Raw genomic sequence first — 18,815 nt, forward strand, 5'->3', positions numbered from 1 at the left:
TATTGTATATTTGAGTGATAGATTCTAAATCTAATTAACCAGTTAAACAAGCCATAAGGACTAGCTAAGCTAAATTTTTTTTCCTAGCAATATATAACACAGGAAACAGCTTGGGAATTTACTTGTCAAATCACACTTATACTAAAAGGCACAGAGAGTCTTGAAGAATGATGCATTCCAAAGTGAATTATTAAGTTACTAACCAGTTGACCCACTCAGCCATATCTGCAACTTCATCCACATACTTTACTTTTAATAAGCAGTTTTTCTTAGGATGTTTCATCCATGCAGTTAAACCCTATATCATCATCATCTTGCACTGCTTACACTTGACACATTTTTCATTTCTACCCAGGGAACAAATTTCTTCAAAATATTCCCAAATAGGGTTTCTTTTATGACTGGAAGCCATGACAATTTTTCTGTGGCAAAAGTATGGGAGAATATTGGAAGCGGTGTGTCCACTGAATAACGTCTTCCTTTTTTCCCTTCTGGTCCATCCCACTCTTCCTTTCTAGGCTACCTCCATCCTGTCCTATCTATTGTCCCTGCCTTTAAGACAATGTCTTACCTAATTCTCCTGCTGTGCTTGACCAAAGTCCACTACCACGTAAGCACAGAACAAAAACAATCCTATGCAGCTTGTTGTGTCTTTCTTTGCATATTACTTTTTAGTCTGCTGAGAAACAGAAACTGAAAGCCCAGAACTTTCAAGAAGCAAAAGCTAGTAGGTAGGCTGGACAGACTAGAGCTATTAATTCATTTTTATGAGGCTAAATGTATGTGTAGCAAGTTTGGGATTAGATTTAATTGCATCCTATTTAGGAACAAGAAACTGAGGTTTTTAAATTTCAATAAAATAACTAAAAAATCCATTTTTTAAAAAAATCATGGATTTTTGTCCACCCTGGGGATGACCAAAGACTGACAGAGAGATAAATAATGAAGCAACCAGGATATTCATAGAGAAACCTGAATAATTTTGTAAACTGGACTCAACGCACCAAAATACATTTTAATACAGTCAAATATAAGATCATACATCCAAATAGAGTATTTAAAAAAAAACACTGACAGAATTGGGCACTGTCTTCCAGAAAACAGACAGTAAAAAGGATTTAGGGTTATCTTATACATACAAGGATTTCATTTGCTCTCTTAGTTGCCACATTGCACCAGGCGCTCTCGCTAATTGGTGACTTCCATCAGTAAGTCATTTGCAAATTTTACCGGCAATGATTTTACATCTTCCAGATCATAAACAAGAGTTCTGAATAGTAATGGGTCATGAATGATCCTGATGAGAGCATACCAGTAGCACACTCTAGGTATGATTGTTCTCCATTTACAATTACTTTTTCATATCTAATAGTAAATTGATTTAAAAACCTAGCTATATATCATATCAATTTAATAGAATGCTAATTTTTAAATGTCAGTAAGTGTTAAGTCTATTACATCACATAACTTTGTCAACCAAACTTGTAATGTTAAAGACAGTATCAAGTTTGACAGGACTTATTTTCCATTAAACCACACAAACTGGAATTAGTTGTGCTACCAGCCATGACTTTGCCCAGGACAGATGTAAAACAAGCTAGTCTGTCCAAAGCATTCTTTTTTAAACAGAGGCACATTAGCTTTTACTTCTGGTACTCTCCTAATACATCAAGATTCCTTAAACACCCAATCAATTAAATATTCAGTTCACATAACTGCTGAGAAAGCTCCTTAGCCAATTCTTTTAAAATTCTTGGTACATATTATGCAGTCCAGCAGATTAAAAATGTTTCGCTTTGGACACTGTTTTTCAATACCCTTCCTAGTTACTGTTGGATCAGCAAGTATTTAATTTTCCACTACAGGACATAAATACAGCACCCAATTTCTTCTCAAGTAAAAAATATAGCTACAGAATATTTCTGACTTTTCTACATTGTTATAAATAATTTTAACATACCTATCTACTAATGGGCCCATAACAATGGTTAGCTTTATTTTAATTTGTTTTGGTATCACTTTGCTAACAATCATACCTACTAATGTACAGTAATTGTTATCAACTTTTTCACTGTTTTATTTTTCTTCAGCAGCACTAAATTTACATCCAGTTTTACCTGCAGACATTGTGAGCACCATGTGGTATGAATATACACACCAAGCACTTTGATATCCAGCACTATTATCCAGAACTCCCAAAACAAGTGGTATTTTAACCATAAGTAAATTTTAGTTTTGCTATACAGTACTTGAGGAAAATGTAAGTAAATAAAAATAATTTACACTGTATTTGCTGTATTTTACAGTGTACAATACTACTGTTATTGATAAATAAGTACTCTGCATACATTTTTGTTTGTTTCTTCATATCTAATCTTGTTTTTCTTTAGTGTTACGCATGGCCAGGCACACTTCTCTATTAACCAGAATATTTGAATATCTGGCAACCTCCCAGTCCTGGGGCTGCTGGATATGAAAGCATTTACTGTATTACACACAGCAAACTTACACTAAAATCTCATCACAATTTTTTTTAAAATTGACTTGGTTTTGAAAAGAAGCTAAAAAAATTGTGTGTTTGCTCTTTTCAGGAACTCTGCCTGAAAAGAGACCTGAACTCCTGTTTCCCTTTTGGAAAGATCTGATTTTGGATTAGTCAGGAAGCTCACAGTGCTGGTTATTGGGACAATGCACCTCTCAGTTGCTTAAACAGAGGCACGTACCATCTGACTTTAGTTTAAAAACATCGAAAAGAGGGAATATACCAGAAAGATGAAAAACTGACTTACTATTTCTCACAAGGCATTTTAGATCCTGTGGAGAAAACAAGAAAGTTACTGAGAGAAGTTCTCATTTATTCACTTTGATCTTGTAACAGGCACAGAGAAGAGCAATATATACCACCTGGCAAGGGTATGGGGGGGCGGGGGGGAAACTTACCAGGAAACAGCATATAGGTTGGCTAAATTACAGCTCCAGGGTAGGTAAAACAATTACCTACAAGCACTTGAACAGAGCATTTACAATGGCATTGCTAGGAGTTAGCAGATGAAATTAAAAAGAAATTAAAAAGCTGCACAGCTTGAATCAAATAGGTTTGCCTTTGCCATGACGACTACAAATTACTACTGTCTAGCGCTGGTCATGGTGGCAACCTCCTGTGACTCCTGAGGTCATTTTGACCTGCACTCTGAGCTCTAGGGCACAGCTTGTCACAGTGATATTTGTTTGTACTGTGGAAGTACAGAGAAGCCCACTTCTGTATTTGAGGTCCATAAGTATTAGACTAGAAAATACAGTTACTTTAAAACCTAGACTAGACAAATCACTGGAGAGAAAATGTAGAGAACAATCCAGCATTGCCTCAAGAGAGATGGATTAGATGAGCTAAAACAGGTTGAATTCCTCTCGTCTGGCACCTTTGGGACCTGACTGGTGCCAGGTGAGAGAATTTGCTGGACGATGGGAGGTCAATATTGTCTAGCAACATTACCGACACTACCACTGCTTATTGGGCTCTTAGAAGACAGACGTTTAGGGATAAATTACAGCTAAACAACAGCACAGAACATAGACTCAGGACTGATGGCAGTAAACCAACTTCATGGGACCACATCCATGATAGTCATCTGGCTGACTAAAATCACGATGGATTACGAATGTGGCCAGATGAGAGTACCAGAGTAGAGAGGTTCAACTTTTAGTTCTTTTCCAAATGTAATGTCCATTATGCCATTCAGAAACAAGGTAAGGAAGATATTTTAGCATCTTCAATAAGTACCAGTCTTTTAAAAGGAGATACCACCCCCCACTCCTTCCTTCCCCCCCCCCCCCCCCCCCCCCGAGGATAACTTCTAAAGCGGAACTAGAAAGGGGAAAACATGAGTTACTTCCTTTTTGTACTTTAAAAACAAAAATTCCCTGAAAAAAGTAAACAAGCAGCGGATAAGTGATTCTGCTTCCCCCATTCCCCTGCCGTGTCCGGTCTACCTTGGAAAACTATTTTCTTGTCTTCACAAGGAAACTGGTGCATTCTTCACTTGAGCTGGCTAACATGAAATAAAAATCCCAGTGAAGACAAAGCAATTTGCAGTTTCCATATGACTTATGGGTTTCCCCACATAGTCTCTGCTTTCAAACCTTTAAAAAAAAAAGCATTTTCACAGAAAAAACTTGCTGTGAAATTCTAATTTTTGCTGAAATTTCAAAAGCTACTCTCTCGTCAATTAAATATGATAAAACTTAAATACCCAAACCTCAAAAATATCCTTCAGCAAATGGGAAAAAAAAAGATTTGATATTACAGGTGTTCAGATAATAGAAAAAAACCAAAGCTTCTTTCACCTGTTTGTTAAATACACAATATGTAAAAATGTACTTGTAACAATAGTACTTTGCACACAAACATACCTGTGTTCCTGTAATACCATAGAGGTACTTGAAGAACAAAATATTCATGTTACTACGAAATTCATGTCAACTCATAGATCATGTCTGAGTTATTACAAATCTGAAAAATTTGTTCCAACGGTAGGCAACAGGCTGTTCAAGTTGTACCAAGCAAAGGATGAGCAGGATCTGACTAATCTGGCCATTCTAAATTTACGAGGTACTAAAACTTGGTGAAGAATGTTTTCATTGACAAGAGACATTGTGAAGCAGTTTATGTTCAACATTTAGCTTCTAAAAAACAAAGTCACTAAAATTGGCTGTGCCTATCCTCAACTACCATCTTCCTGACATAGTATGGGGTTTAGGTAGGAAACACCATCTCAGATTTGGAAAGATTCAGAGTTTCCAGCTAATACTCTATAGGAGGAGAGGTTTGGGGCGGGGGGGGGGGGGAGAAAAAAAAAACAACAAAATAACTCTCCTAAATCCCTCCGCTACCCGCCCTACCAGCTCATCAGTGGGAATAACCATTGTTCCCATCAAACCTAGACCCCTTACTTCTAGTCCCCAGCCAACTTACTGAGTGGAAAATCTAACTTCCAGCCTTATTAGATTACAGCACTAAGCCCCCCAATTGTGCAAGCACATAAGCATGTGCCAAAGTCCCACTGAAATCAGTGTTCATCTTCAGCTTTAAATACCAGCACCACTAGAGAGTCTGATTAATTGTGCCCTCCAGCAGGTAAAGGACTACCATAATCACATTTAGATTCAAGTATAATAATGGGAAAAATATTTGGTAGGCCCCTACATTTAAAGTTCTTAATACACTAAAATCACAGTCCGTTAACCAAAGTTGAATAATTGAACAATGGCATTCAAATTAAAGATCGCCCTTGCATCAATTAAGTTAAATTGGTGCTACTTCTACATTTAGACAATTCCTAAATTGAATTTTTACATTCTATCACTGTTAATTAAGTGTTTTAAGCACAACTAGGGACACTTTTTCACCACTTTTATATCTTCAACTGAGAACTGTTTGCTTGGATTGAAATGTTCCTGTGTAGCATCTGCAACCCTAACTGTTGTATTTTGTCAGTGAATGAGAGGTAGAAAGTGATTAGATGTTGAGTAAACTCACAAGAAGCCAGGAAATCTATTTTCACTATTCAAATGGAAAGAAATACAATTAAAAGATCATAATAAATGTTGAAACATATTAAATTATCACAAATATAAGTATTAGTAACAAAATTACAGGACAAATATGGGTGTGTTATTTTGTCAGAAAATGTCCTTTTAAATCAATAAATGTAAGGAAAGTAATAGGCCTCTGAGCATGGAAATTCGATTCACAAAAAACATTCAAGATACAAAAAGATAAGTCTGACAAACAATTAGTTTTCTTTACTTAACACCAATCTCCTAAATGAAACCATTCTGTCCTCGGGCAATTTTAGATTACCAGTAAATATTGTAAACTGTACTTCATAATAAGGTCCTTGTATAAACAGTGATAAGTTACCTATATAAAAGGCAAAACCATCTGGTGTTCTTTAAAGTATTAATTTTTTTCTTATCACCAGATAAGTCATGGGTGCCTGGAAGCACAGCTGCTGTTCCAACATTTCTTGGTTTGCTGCTCACTAGGAAACTTTTACACCTGGAGTCCCAAAGGGAGCATAGTCACAAGAAACAGGTTCTTGGGTGGAGAATTTGGAAGCAGCAGCCAGGCATTCTGCCTTCACAGAGAAGCAATGGTTACTCACCCCGGTTATTTGAGATGCGTGCACCCATGCATATTCGCTCCATGTGAGCTTGTACCTCCTATGACTTCAATTGGAGATTTCTCATAGCACAGGAGAAAAGGACCCAGCATGTATGTTACTCAGCCTCATAGATTGTTATATTGCCCAGCACAGGCTACTTGCCCTCAGTTCCTTCTCTATTATCCAAGGAGGACATATAAACAAGCCATTATCGCCTTGATGAGATTCTGAAACTGCTTAAAATCCTCAGCCAGCGACGGAACTGATGGAATGGCAGCTTCATCCTCATCAGCACTGGCATCCTTGTTCCTCAGAGGAGTCTTCCTGAAGCTCCAGTCTCCTAGAAAAGGAAGTCGAGGTGCGTTGTCTATTTCTACCAAGGGCTGTGACTGAGGCCCTAAAGAACTGATGGCAATAAGGTGCCCAAGGGTCCCAGCACAGACAGAGCCTGAAGGGTCTGTCGTGGTACTGCAGTACAGCTCTTCTAGCCACCATGGCCTCCTGTAGATTTCAGTGGTGTCCTGGAGCCTTATATTTTAGGGGCTCTTTGCTCAGCAGTGCTTCAGTATCTGACGAACAAGCAGCCTTGAGGTTACCACATCAGAGACCAATACAAGCTAGGAGAGGTGACAACTTCAATACAGATATTCTACCTGGAGAAATCAGGATACGGTCTTTGGAAAACTTATGAAAGGAATCGTGGGTCTTCCTCTTATGCTTTTAAGGAGTATAGCTCAGAGACAAGAGAGTCAACCAACTCACCTTGGATACTGGTATATGGTGTAGGGAAGGAAGAGTGGCTCATGGCTTCTAATTTTTTCCATTCATGGGCTAAACAAATTTTGTTATGTGCACCACCAGTAGACACATATGCTGCCAGTTGTAGGGGTGTTTTGCTAATTAGCTTGATGACACCTGAATCTCTCCTGGGCAGCCAGCCAAGTGTTCACTTATGGGGAACACTGGTCTCGGGCTAGATCAGAGGCTGGATGTAGCAAGCTCTCCATCACACAGGCTGTGTCTACACTAGCCAAAAAACTTTGAAATGGCCATGCAAATGGCCATTTCGAAGTTTACTAATGAAGCGCTGAAGTACATATTGAGCGCTTCATTAGCATGCAGGCGGCTGCGGCACTTCGAAATTGACGCGGCTCGTCCAGACGGGGCTCCTTTTCGAAAGGACCCCGCCTACTTCGAAGTCCCCTTATTCCCATCTGCTCATAGGAATAAGGGGACTTCAAAGTAGCCGGGGTCCTTTCAAAACGGAGCCCCGTCTGGACGAGCCACGTCAATTTCGAAGTGCCGCGGCCGCCTGCATGCTAATGAAGCGCTCAATATGTACTTCAGTGCTTCATTAGTAAACTTCGAAATGGCCATTTGCATGGCCATTTCAAAGTTTTTGGCTAGTGTAGACACGGCCACAGAGTTGAAATTTTACCTCCTTATTCTTTCTGGCTCTAGATTTTAATGGCAGAAGTTGCACTGTTGGGAAATCAGAGTGCAGTGGGAGTGTCTGTTGCTCACTGAAATTGTGTCCTGGCACAACAGGTAATCAGGCATACCTTTGAAAAGAGAAAAACTTCCCCAAAGTGGAGGGAAACTCAGATATATGGTGGGTTTTTTTTGTTTAAAAAAAACCTAATAATTATTATTAGATATTAACTACCAAAATAGACCAATTATAAAAGCTCAGGCACTGTCTCAGCCTGGGGCATTTGAAAAGGAATTGAGGATGGTTAACTTGTGCTGTGCCACATAGCAGTGGCATGAGGCTGAGACACACGTGCTTGGGATGAATGGACGTTGCTATGAGAATTCTCCAAACAAAGGCACAAGGGGTGCAAGCACGCCTAGAGTGGATCTGCATACTACTCAAAGCTGACTCACCAGGACAATGAGTTGCCAGTTGATGCAGGAGGAGGAAGTGTTGCAACTCGGTTTCTCAGTCAATACTACCCACTCTAAAAACTGAACATAATGCATATTTACCATAATCAGAGTCTCTCCTCTCAAAACCAAATGCTCTAGGCCAGTGGTTCTCAATCAATGGTGCATGTAACCTGAGGGTACAGCAACTCACTGAGATATTTGGCCAAGTGTTACAAAAGGTGACATAAAAACGCTAGCAAAAGCAGTACAAACTAAAATGTCATACTCTGACTTGCCTTACTGCTCTACATACTGTATATTGAAATTTTCATTCAATATATAAATTCACATTATTTTATTAATTATATGGTAAAAATGGAAAGCAAGTTATTTTTCAGTAATAGTGTGCTATGATACTTCTATTTTTGTGGCTGATTTTATAAGCAAGTATTTTTCAAGTGAGGTGAAACTTGTGGTTCAGAAGACAAAAATCAGATTTCTGAAAGAGGTACAGTAGTCTGGAAAGGTTGAGAGCCACTGTCCTAGGCAAATCCATTTGCAGATATGATCCACTGAAATCTCCATACACCATTATTTTTCACATCCACAAAGAACTGGCAACATTATGCCAGATTCATCTAGAAACACCAACTGATTATTGGGGATTTAAAAAAAAAGTCTATTCCCACTGAAATTAAGATATTTAGATTAATTCCAGCCTTGAAGAGTCAGAAAGATTTCTACTAGGCTTTTTGACTGCAATCACTAACTTCTACTTCATGACTTCTGGAACTATTATTATAGCAACCACACCTGTAAGTTAAATGATCACCTACAGGAACTCAAAAGCCTCTGTGGTCCCTAAAGGGGATAATCCCTGCAATAACTGCTAATGCCAAGATGAACTCACTAGATCATGGCCTAGAATGAAGCCCTATAAGAAGAGGATGCAATGGACTATTTAATGTAGGTCCTCAATTCCACCCTCCTCCAGAATGGTAGCTGATTTGCTTCCCAGTGCAGAGTTCCCTTTTCCCTATCCTGCATTGAGTTCAACTCTTGGGCAAAAGGTCTTTGTTCACGTATACCTGGGCTCAATTAAAAATTAAAAGTTGTGTCTAGTCTAGGCAAAAATCCAGATTATTTACTAGACAGTCTGAGATGCTTTCAGCACCAAAGCATCCTAAATCAGTATAAATACATATACTGCTAGGTCATCTGCCTCCCAAAAGGAGCAACTGGCATGCTTTTGAGAATGACTTGCTAACTACAAGACAAGAGAGAACAACCATAACACAGAACTAAACCATAAAGCCAGGAAGGGAAATAAGTAGAGAAGAAAGAGTTCTGGAACACTGGTTCCCCACTATAATACTAAGGAAACAAAAGCATATGTTTACCAGACCTCCATGAAAATACCAATGATTTTCTTCCTTTACTGCTCTGTATACTAGATTTGACCATCTTTGACATCTAAACATTTAAATTACCCCTTGTGAGACCCCAAAAATTGCCACAGACCTGTATGACAAAAAAGGTGACAGCATCAGTCTCTTGGTATCAACTAGCTACTATAGGCTCCCTGCCTTGCTCAACTACATACAGCCCTTCCAAACACTGGAGAGAAGAAAGCATAATTCTTGGCCAAAAAATGGGTTAAAATTTTAGCTAACAGGAATACTCTGGCGCCATTGCTCGGTCATTTAAATAGGTATACATCACAGAACTAAGATGACTTTTTTGTATGGCATGGCTCATTACTAATTTTGGAGAACCTTGAACAGAACATTACATTAACATACTGTAGTTATACAAGTACTTACTTCCTTCACTCTCCCACCCCAGGATATATAAAGAAGGCACTGCCTCAGATCTCCAAAGGAGACAGAGCAGCTAATTTCAATTCCAAGTACAACCTCAGATTTGAAATCTAACGAAAGGTGTTGTATTTTAACTTCCAAGTTCTCTGAATAATGAAATCTAAGGAAAGAATCATTTTGCTGTGTGCACACAATGCTAGCTGCCAGCAAGGGCCTCGCAGTAGAGCTCCAATACAAATACATTGTACACATTGTTGCAACTACCTCCACTCCTCTAATACTGCATTTTAGAATCTAGAAAATAGAGGGAGGATGTTAAAAGCTCCCTGTCATGTGTAAAATAGGCAGAGCTTTTACCCGAGGTTGCTTGCCACTTTGAGGTGAAAGAGAGAGAGTAGAAATTACATCTGCTGAACCAGGTGTTAACCTAGGTTCACAGAACTCTCGGTGGTATGCATGCAGACAATTGTAGCATTTATTTCAGAGGGGTAGCCATGTTTAAGGTGGCCATCTGTCCTGTATTGGGTGGGACGGTCCTGTATTTGGGACAGCAAAAAGGCTTCCCGACTTATTTTTTAAAAGGGATTAACTGTCCTGTATTTGGACCCTTACCCCCATCCTTGCGGAAATTTTCTGCTAGAATTGAGTACCTTAACTTTACCTTCTGCTATAGTGTAGACCTGCCCTGAACCAAAACATGGGACAGGTTTACAAAGCTAAATGCCCCTCTTGCATGACAATGGTCAGCCCACATCACTCCAGTGGCTACTGTTACACTCTGGAGTTTGAGGCTGTTCATGGAATATACACTATTTCACTGTGCAAGACTCCTGCCTTTTGCTCTGATATACTCTCTGGATCCTTATTTCCAGTGTAGCTAGGCTAAGCTATGTCACCCTTCAGCCACAACAGAAAATACAATGCTATCAGAAGATTAAAACCAGACTGGGGAAGGCAATAATTAAAGCAAAATTGACAGCTACACCAGACTTAAATCTCCTAGAATTTCTCATCCAAGGCCCAGTCTACAGTAACGCCCCCTGTTGATCTAAGATATGTAATTTCAGCTATGCAAATAGCATAGATGAAGTTGACATACAACTGTGTCTTTCATTCAGTAAGGTTGATGGGGGCTACTCTTCCTTCAATTCCACCGACTTGTATCATTCTGTGGAGTACCAGAGCTGAAGGGAGACTGCTCAAGAGTCCTTTTATTGCTTCTAAGTGGACAAGATAAATCAGCCACCAGTGGACGGATGCTGAACCATCAATCCATTGTATAGTGAAGACAAGCCCTAAGCAAAGGGGAATCAAATTGCTATTCTTTATTTTATATGCAGAGATAAAGTTTTGGAGGTTATACTATCTTCTTTTAAAAAAGCAAGCATTTCTTTAACTATTACTGAATGAACATACAAAAATACTACTGTTAAGTTACACAATTTCTCCTCTAAATGGCACTCTCATAATTTGCATAAAAAAGCCAGCTAAAAACCTAAAGATATCAAAAGTGCAACCATGTTGAGTAAGTCACAACCACATACATGATAAACAGTGATGAGTCACTCGAATTATGTCACCCCTTATTTGTGCAAATATTTTTACCACGTTGCACATTCTACTCCCACAAACTTCCACTACAGGTTGAACCTCTCTAGTTCAGCACCCTCAGGACCTGACTGCTGACGAATGAGAGAATTTTCTGAACCACGAGAGGCCAACAGTGCCAGAGCAGCCCCCATTCACAGTGTACCCAGATACTCCAGCCTAGTGGAGCAACCAGAGCCCCCCAGCATACAGCAGGCCAGGGTACGCCAGCCCAGCTAGAGCAACCTCTGTCTAGCTGTCCCATTTAGGATTAGTCTTACCAGTTAAACATTAACATCCCTAGTTGGTGGCATGACAAATTAATGTTTATACATGATTAATAAATAATCATATTTCCTTTCTATTTTTTTTTAAATTCTAGATTATGCCTTTTTTAAAAAAATATAACGGTGCTACATACAGTTGGAAACACTACACATCGGAAAAAGTGGATACTGGTCCATCAGCATTGAGCACTTCTGATGTCCAATTAATAGCAGGCCAACACTTCCCAGGAGGACTCTGTGGGAACCAAAAGATTCCTGAAAAACTGGGAAGGGCACCCTGCTGTCCCCTAAACAATGGCTGCAGAAGGATAGGAAGAGTTCTAAGGTTGTAGGATTTCTCTCATCTGAGCAGGGCAGATGTAAAGTTTTTGGTGAACTACCTCTCACGTCTGGTTGCTGCAGCCTGACTTACTTATGATCTACTGCCACTTCCTTTTTCTGATCACTTATCTTTAAAGAAGAGATTAGTTAGGTTCTTATGTACACTATACAAATAATTCCTGAACAAATTTGAAAATTTTGATTTCTGAAGCTATTCAGTAACTGTTCTACTTTTGAAAACCAAAAAATGTTACCAAATTTGCACTGTTTAGTTTGGTTGTTTGTCAGAAGAGGTAAAATTTTGTTCCTTTTTGATCAAAAACAATTTTGCCAAAAAAATGTCCTCAGAACATTTCAACTAACTTTAGTTGTGCTACTGGCTAACAGCAATGGTCTACACAAATAAAGTGAGAGAAAGGAAAAAAGGGAACATGTACAGTAGCACGTATATTTTCTTTAACTCCTCTCTTCTGAGGCTCCTTTGTCTGTTCATCAGCATCATTTTCATAAACTGGAACAGTTCCTGTAAAAGTGTTCTTCCGATGCAGTCTTTTGTGGGCCCCTGGCCTCTCTCCCAGTTAAAACTGCATACTGTACGTCTTCCCAACTAGAGATGCAAAATGCTTAAAATACACTTGCTGTTAATTTCTATGTCTTTTGTTTGTGTCTTCAAATTCTTTTTGGCCTGCTTAATTATGATTAGTGAACATCAACCTCAGACACCTCAGTTTGGGAGCTTTGCCCTAGACCAGTGGTTTTCAACCAGTGTGCCTTGAAAACTATCCAAGTGTACTGTGAAAGCAACAGGGTAAAAGAGACAACTTTCAGACAAGTCACCGACCCAGAGACGTCAGCACAACTTCATACCCTGTCCAGGAACTCCAGGCAAGTTGGAAAATACTAGCCCCATGCCAGCGCCCCTTACTTGTTGCAAACAGATGCCAATGACAAGTCTAATTCCCAACCCTTGTCACCTGACCAGGCAAGTTATGCAATATTTATATTTATATTTTAGCTTAGCATTAAGATGAGACTAGCTTTGTGAAGTATTAAATCACTTAAATCCCAGTTTACAAAACTGAATAAAAACACAGATACAAACAATATTATGTGAAAAGCAGCGCATTTCCAGGGGGTGTGTCCTGTTATATCCAGGGCAATGAGACAGCAATAGGACTTCAACCACCACGGAAACATATATATGTTACATATGGAAACAGACAATGGTACAGAAGACAATTTACAATACTGAATTTGTTTCAAAGTATACCTATGAAATATTCACCAAGAGTGGTGCTCACCACTGATAGATGCAGCTGCTTTTGTCTCAATGAACTAATTAGAATTTTAAGCAGAATCACTTCCCACTAATTCAGTCCCAAACAAGGCATCCCTTAAGGTTTCCAGGTAAACGCAAGAAATTCAGTTGCTTGCCACGGCAAATGTGGTTCTTCAAAATGATTCACCATGCAGTTCCACACTTTAAATAAAAACACTATGGGTGTGTCTACATGGGCACAAATCTTTGAAATAGCCATTTCAAAGATTACTAAGGAGGAGCTGAATTGAATATTCAGCGCCTCATTAGCATTAGGACACTTCCGGTCACGGCACTTCAAAAGTGCGCGGCTTGGCACGGCTACACGGGGGTCCTTTTCAAAAGGACCCTGCACCTTTCGAAATCCCCTTATCCAGATCACTGATCCTTTCGAAAAGGACCCCCGTGTAGCTGCGCGCTTTCGAAGCGCAGCGGCCGGAAGCATCCTAACACTAATGAGCCGCTGAATATTCAATTCAGCGCCTCATTAGTAACCTTCGAAATAGCCATATTTCGAAGATATGTGCCTGTGTAGACACAGCCTATGGCATGCAAATACCAGAATACCTAGGATGCAGTGCCAGCTGGTTTCACTTGCTGCTCTTATAACGCTTCCTCACTCTGAGTTTTGAGTAGTCGCATTTGCATTTGTGTTCACTCCACAAGTCCACGAACCTGGAGACAGGAGACTTACAAAATAGGGAAGGTGGGCAAAGAGGCAAGATTGCCCGATATTACTGGGACCATCTTGATATTATGGGATTGGTCTTACATATGCAATATTACCTCCAAAAAGTGCTCCAATTTTCACAGTTGCTGTCTGGTCACCCTAGTGTTGTTGATCCAGGCTGCACTAGACTATGAGTTGAAGTGTTTAAATTCGATCTTATCTTGACTGTAAGACGGCACAGTCATTAGCTTGATCTAATCTGCCCTAATATCGATAACAAAATATTGAAAAAGGGATGGGTATAGCACCAATCTTGATTTTTGAATCTCAGATGCAGGCTATTCTGGAAGTGTCATGTCTGTAATTCTAATTCATCAGCCTCCAGAGGTGTCCCATATGAATCCCACAAAGCTACACGGTGACCATCTTTGTATGTCTGCTTCCATCCCAGTGCAGAGGAAGAGGGTCACAATTTGATTTCTGCACTCACCAGTGCTGCAACTATAGAGGACATGCAAAACATAACCATTTCTTTGTCTATTGCATTTCACCCCAGGGATATCAATTGCATCAATATCTATCTGCATACTCTTAAGACTGTTATGTTTTTTGCTTTAGTTGTTTCACAATAAATTGCTCCATGGACTCATCAGGACATTAAGTTCTCCCCACCCCCCTGCACCACATTGCAGCTAGACAGTGCAAAGGTCGATCTTGCATAATAATAATAGAAACTTCTCTCTCTTTTCATGTTGTCCTGCACCCCCACTTCCCCACCCTTCCGTCCCTGAGAGGCACCCCACTCCCAAACCATGTGGCAGCTAAGCTGTAGGATTCAGACAAACACCCACAAGCAACTGGGGCTAAAGCACTGTGGGATAGGTACCCAGAATGCATTGCTCATGAAATCAAAATTGGATAAGGAAATAAGGACGCAGAAACTCTACATGGAGACACAGTGGATTGATTTTCTAGAACGTTTGTAGACACTTGAATAGAAATTATGAACACATTTAAACAAACATTTCATAAATATTGATTTTAACTTTAACTCGTTTATATGGGGCTGCGTCTAGACTAATCTCACAATCACTGACGTCCTATTTCCTTCCTAGCAGATTAGCAACTGTCTATACTTATGGGGGAGAGATGGACATGCCACATTTAATCTTTGTAGTTCAATATTGCCTTATCTGAAGCCCACGGCAAAAATCGATCTCCAGACTCAGCCATTGACCCTGGTACTCCACGATATTGTATGGAATAAGGGACACTGGTGCAAGCTCAAAAAGCCTTGATCTACACCAGGGCAGGAAGTTGAATCTGATACATCAATACTAGCTACACAAATTGCATAGCTAGAATTGCATTTCTGGGATCAACTTTCTGCCTTTGTGTAGACCAGAGCTAAGTGATTCCCCACCCCCCATAGCTATTGTTTACTAGAGGCTCTTAGGAGCATTTTTTTCTTAGACAGGGGATCACCATGGCAATTTTCAAATAAAAGTTCGTCTTTTTCAACACACAAAAATATGATTTAAGACCACAAAATAACATGGAGAGACTAAAGTGATTTTTTGGGAAAGATTTGGTACCATACATAGCTCGGGCTTCTCATAGCTTTCCTGCTCAGCTAATTTTCCACTACTACCCGCAGAGTTCTGTACTGCAGTGGTTCCCAAACTTTTCAGCATCACGTCCCCACCTTTTGATTTTTCAGAAACCCTCACGCCCCCTCACCTCTTCTTTACCATCCAGTCCCCTTTTTAATAAAAAATTCAATTTGCAATTTAAAGTAAACACAAAAGCGTGATATAAAAATTTTATTTAAAATTAAAAATAAATAAGCACAAATAGTTTTTCTTGGCCCCTTGCAGGTGCCTGGTGCAGCCTCAGTTGGTCAGCTGCCTGAGCCACATGCCAGCCACCAGAGCTGCCTACACCAGCCACCTGCCCGCCTCAGACCTGCACTGTCAGAGCTATCAATCCAAGCCCTGTACCACTGGGGCCAGCTGCCTGCCTGCCAGCCCAAGCTGCATGTTGCTGGGGCCAGCTGCCCACCTGCCCAAGCCACCTGAGCCCTGTGATGCCAGGGCCAGCCACCCAAGCCACTTGAGTCCTGAAAGCCAGCCGGCCACCTAAGCCCTGTGAGCCATCCGTCCGAGCCCCTCCCTTCCCACAAAGCCAGGCACCACCAGACCCCGCTCTTAACCCATCCCCCTTTCCTGACCCATGCACTCCCAGCCCCTCCATCTAACGCCATCCTTCTCCACCCCAACCCACACTCACTCACCTTTGCACATGGGTCTTTACTGGCTGCCTGCTTTTTATAGCATCAGCACCAGATCAGCCACATAAAATAGCATGGGGTGAGAGCCAGAAGAAAAGGGCAGGGGGAATGATGGGGGGGCTGGGATGCCTCATGTTCCCCCCCCCCTAGAATTTCTTCACACATCCCCCCAGGTTGTGAAACCATGCTGTACCGGATCAGTGAAACTAGCCAGAATCTTCCAAGTTTCATTCTGCTGTTGCTTGAGAAAGATATGAGCAGCAGCTGCCTCACATTTATATTTATTATACTCCTCACAATTGTACAGGCTGACAACATTTCAAAGTTAAACAGCAGATAAGAGGAAACCGAGAATCCTCACTCACTGAATTAAAACAAGCTTATGTTGATTACGTAAGTGCCTTTTCGTGACTTCTTCACGTAAAGAAACCTTACACAATTGCTAGAAGGAATGAATGGGAGATGAGACATCTGGGATGGCAAGTGTGTCTGAGAAGCCCTCAAGAAGCAGTCTACAGTACAGACGTTTGAAAATCATCCAAAACACTGTCACAAGCAAATGATTTTTCTTGGCTCTTTAGAAGATGATACAAAACATTCCCCTGTGGTTTCCAGATCCACAGCTAACTCTATCACTTGCACTTAAATAGGACTTTTCAATCAGTAGCGGTCACACGTCTCGACAAACACGTCAAGCGCGATTCCCGTTTTGCAGAGGGAAACTCGAGGCAGAGTTTCAGACCAAAACTTTACGGAGCAGCCCGGGATTTTTGGGTGCCCCACACAGAACACATCAGCTCCCACAAGCGAGGGGGGCTCACCCCGGCCCCACAAGAGGCCGCCCCAACATCTGTAGCCGCTTCTGAGCGCTCAATTTTAACGCCCGGACTCCCGGGAGGGGAGAGCCAACAACCACACCCCGCCACAGGTCGGGCCCGGAGCGGGCGGGTGCCGCGGGGCGCAAGGCCGGGGCCCCGCCCGGCGGGCTGGTGGGGCCGCTGACAGGGGCCTTCACCAGGCGGGGGCGAGCCCCGGGGCCGGTGCCACACCCCGGCCGAGCGGGAAGCCCGGGCGGCCGCGCCCAGGGCACGTGAGGGGTGCGGGGCTCCCCCCGCGCGGCGGCGCTTACCGGCTGCGAGCAGTCGAAGGGCGGCGGAGCGCTGAGCAGCAGCCGCAGCCCAGGGGCGCCGGGCGGCAGCAGCAGCAGCAGCAGCAGGGGAAGCGCCGCCGCGGCCGCCGGCCCCATGGCACCAGCCTGCACAACAACCGCCGACCTGAGCAGCTCCGGCTTCCGGACAAGGGGCGGGCGCGGGGGCCGGGTCGCGGGCGCCGCCCCGAGCCGGAGACAAGCGGGCGGAGGCGTGGGGCAATGAGGGAGGCGTGGCCTCGGGGCGAAGGGCGGGGCCAGAACTGGGGAGCGAAGGCAGGGGCGGGGCCAGGTGACAGACGTTCGGGTTGGGCCGGGCCGGGCTCGTGGAGGCAGGGCAGAAGTCGGCCCGTTTGGGTCTCCGGGACCGTGCAGCGCCGGGGGAGGGGGCGGGGCTCCGCGACGAGGATTCTGTGTCCGGCTCTCGGTCTGTCTGCGGCAGTCTCGCTGGGAGTGCAGCCCTGTTCTGCCTGTGTGCTGGGGTGCGTGTCTCTGTGACCCTCTCACCGAGGTGGTGTGCCTTAGATCCACAGCGGCGCCACAGAGCGTGGGTCTTACGGAGGCGCTTGCCGGATGACGATGTTCCCTTCCACATCTTCCGAGGGCCGCCTCGGATATAATCCACTGGCCCTTGCAGGGGCACCTAGACAGGGCTACCATATTTGAACTTTCAAAAAAGAGGCCTCTTTCTCCTTCTCTCTCTAATTACAGTATAGTACATTAATACAACCCTACACCTAGACCACTCCCAGAGAGAAAGAATGACTCTCCTCTGTAGCCGCAGCTGGGAGCCAGTTGGCTTGTAGCTTAAACTGTAGAGGCTCTAGCACTAAGCTTCCAGGTGCCAGTCGAGCTGTGGGAAGGTTGCACCGGGCTGTGGGTCTCTCGTCTATGGCTGGGTCTACACGTGTCCCTTCCTTTTGTAAGGGGCATGTTAATGAGCGGGTTTGAAAGATGTTAATGAGCTGCAATGAATATGCAGTGGCTCATTAGCATAATGGCGGCCACAGCAATTTGAAAGTGCGGCTTTTCGAATCACATGCCAACCATGGAGATGGGACCTTCTGAAAGGACCCCCCACCCCCAGTTTTCTAATATGATTTGAAAGCCGCACTTTTGAATCACCACAGCTGCCATTATGCTAATGAGGCACAGCATATTCACTGCAGTGCCTCATTAGCATCTTTCAAACCCACTCATTAACATGTCCCTTTGGAAAGGACGGGGCACATGTAGACACAGGAAGCAGTCAAGTAGCACTTTAAAGACTAGCAAAATGGTTTATTAGGTGAGCTTTTGTGGGACAGACCCACTTCTTCAGATCATAGCCAGACCAGAACAG

At 42.4% G+C, this 18,815-nt stretch overlaps 1 protein-coding gene across 2 annotated transcripts in view; it reads right to left on the minus strand.

The window, feature by feature from the left end:
- Positions 1-17,607, minus strand: part of IL17RA (interleukin 17 receptor A) — a 36,169-nt gene extending 18,562 nt beyond the window's left edge. Inside the window, exons 1-2 of one of the 2 annotated variants that reach the window (XM_075005759.1) lie at positions 17,456-17,607; positions 2,790-2,814 (exon numbers count right to left, since the gene is read on the minus strand). In XM_075005759.1, coding sequence (XP_074861860.1) covers positions 2,790-2,814; positions 17,456-17,572 — 142 coding nt within the window. In that variant the 5' untranslated portion in view covers positions 17,573-17,607. The remainder of the gene's footprint in view (positions 1-2,789; positions 2,815-17,455) is intronic. The other variant, XM_075005769.1, reaches the window with a different exon arrangement.
- Between the last annotated feature and the right edge of the window lie 1,208 nt (positions 17,608-18,815).

Source organism: Carettochelys insculpta, chromosome 1 (assembly GCF_033958435.1).
Source record: "Carettochelys insculpta isolate YL-2023 chromosome 1, ASM3395843v1, whole genome shotgun sequence".
Taxonomy (NCBI): Eukaryota; Metazoa; Chordata; order Testudines; family Carettochelyidae; genus Carettochelys; species Carettochelys insculpta.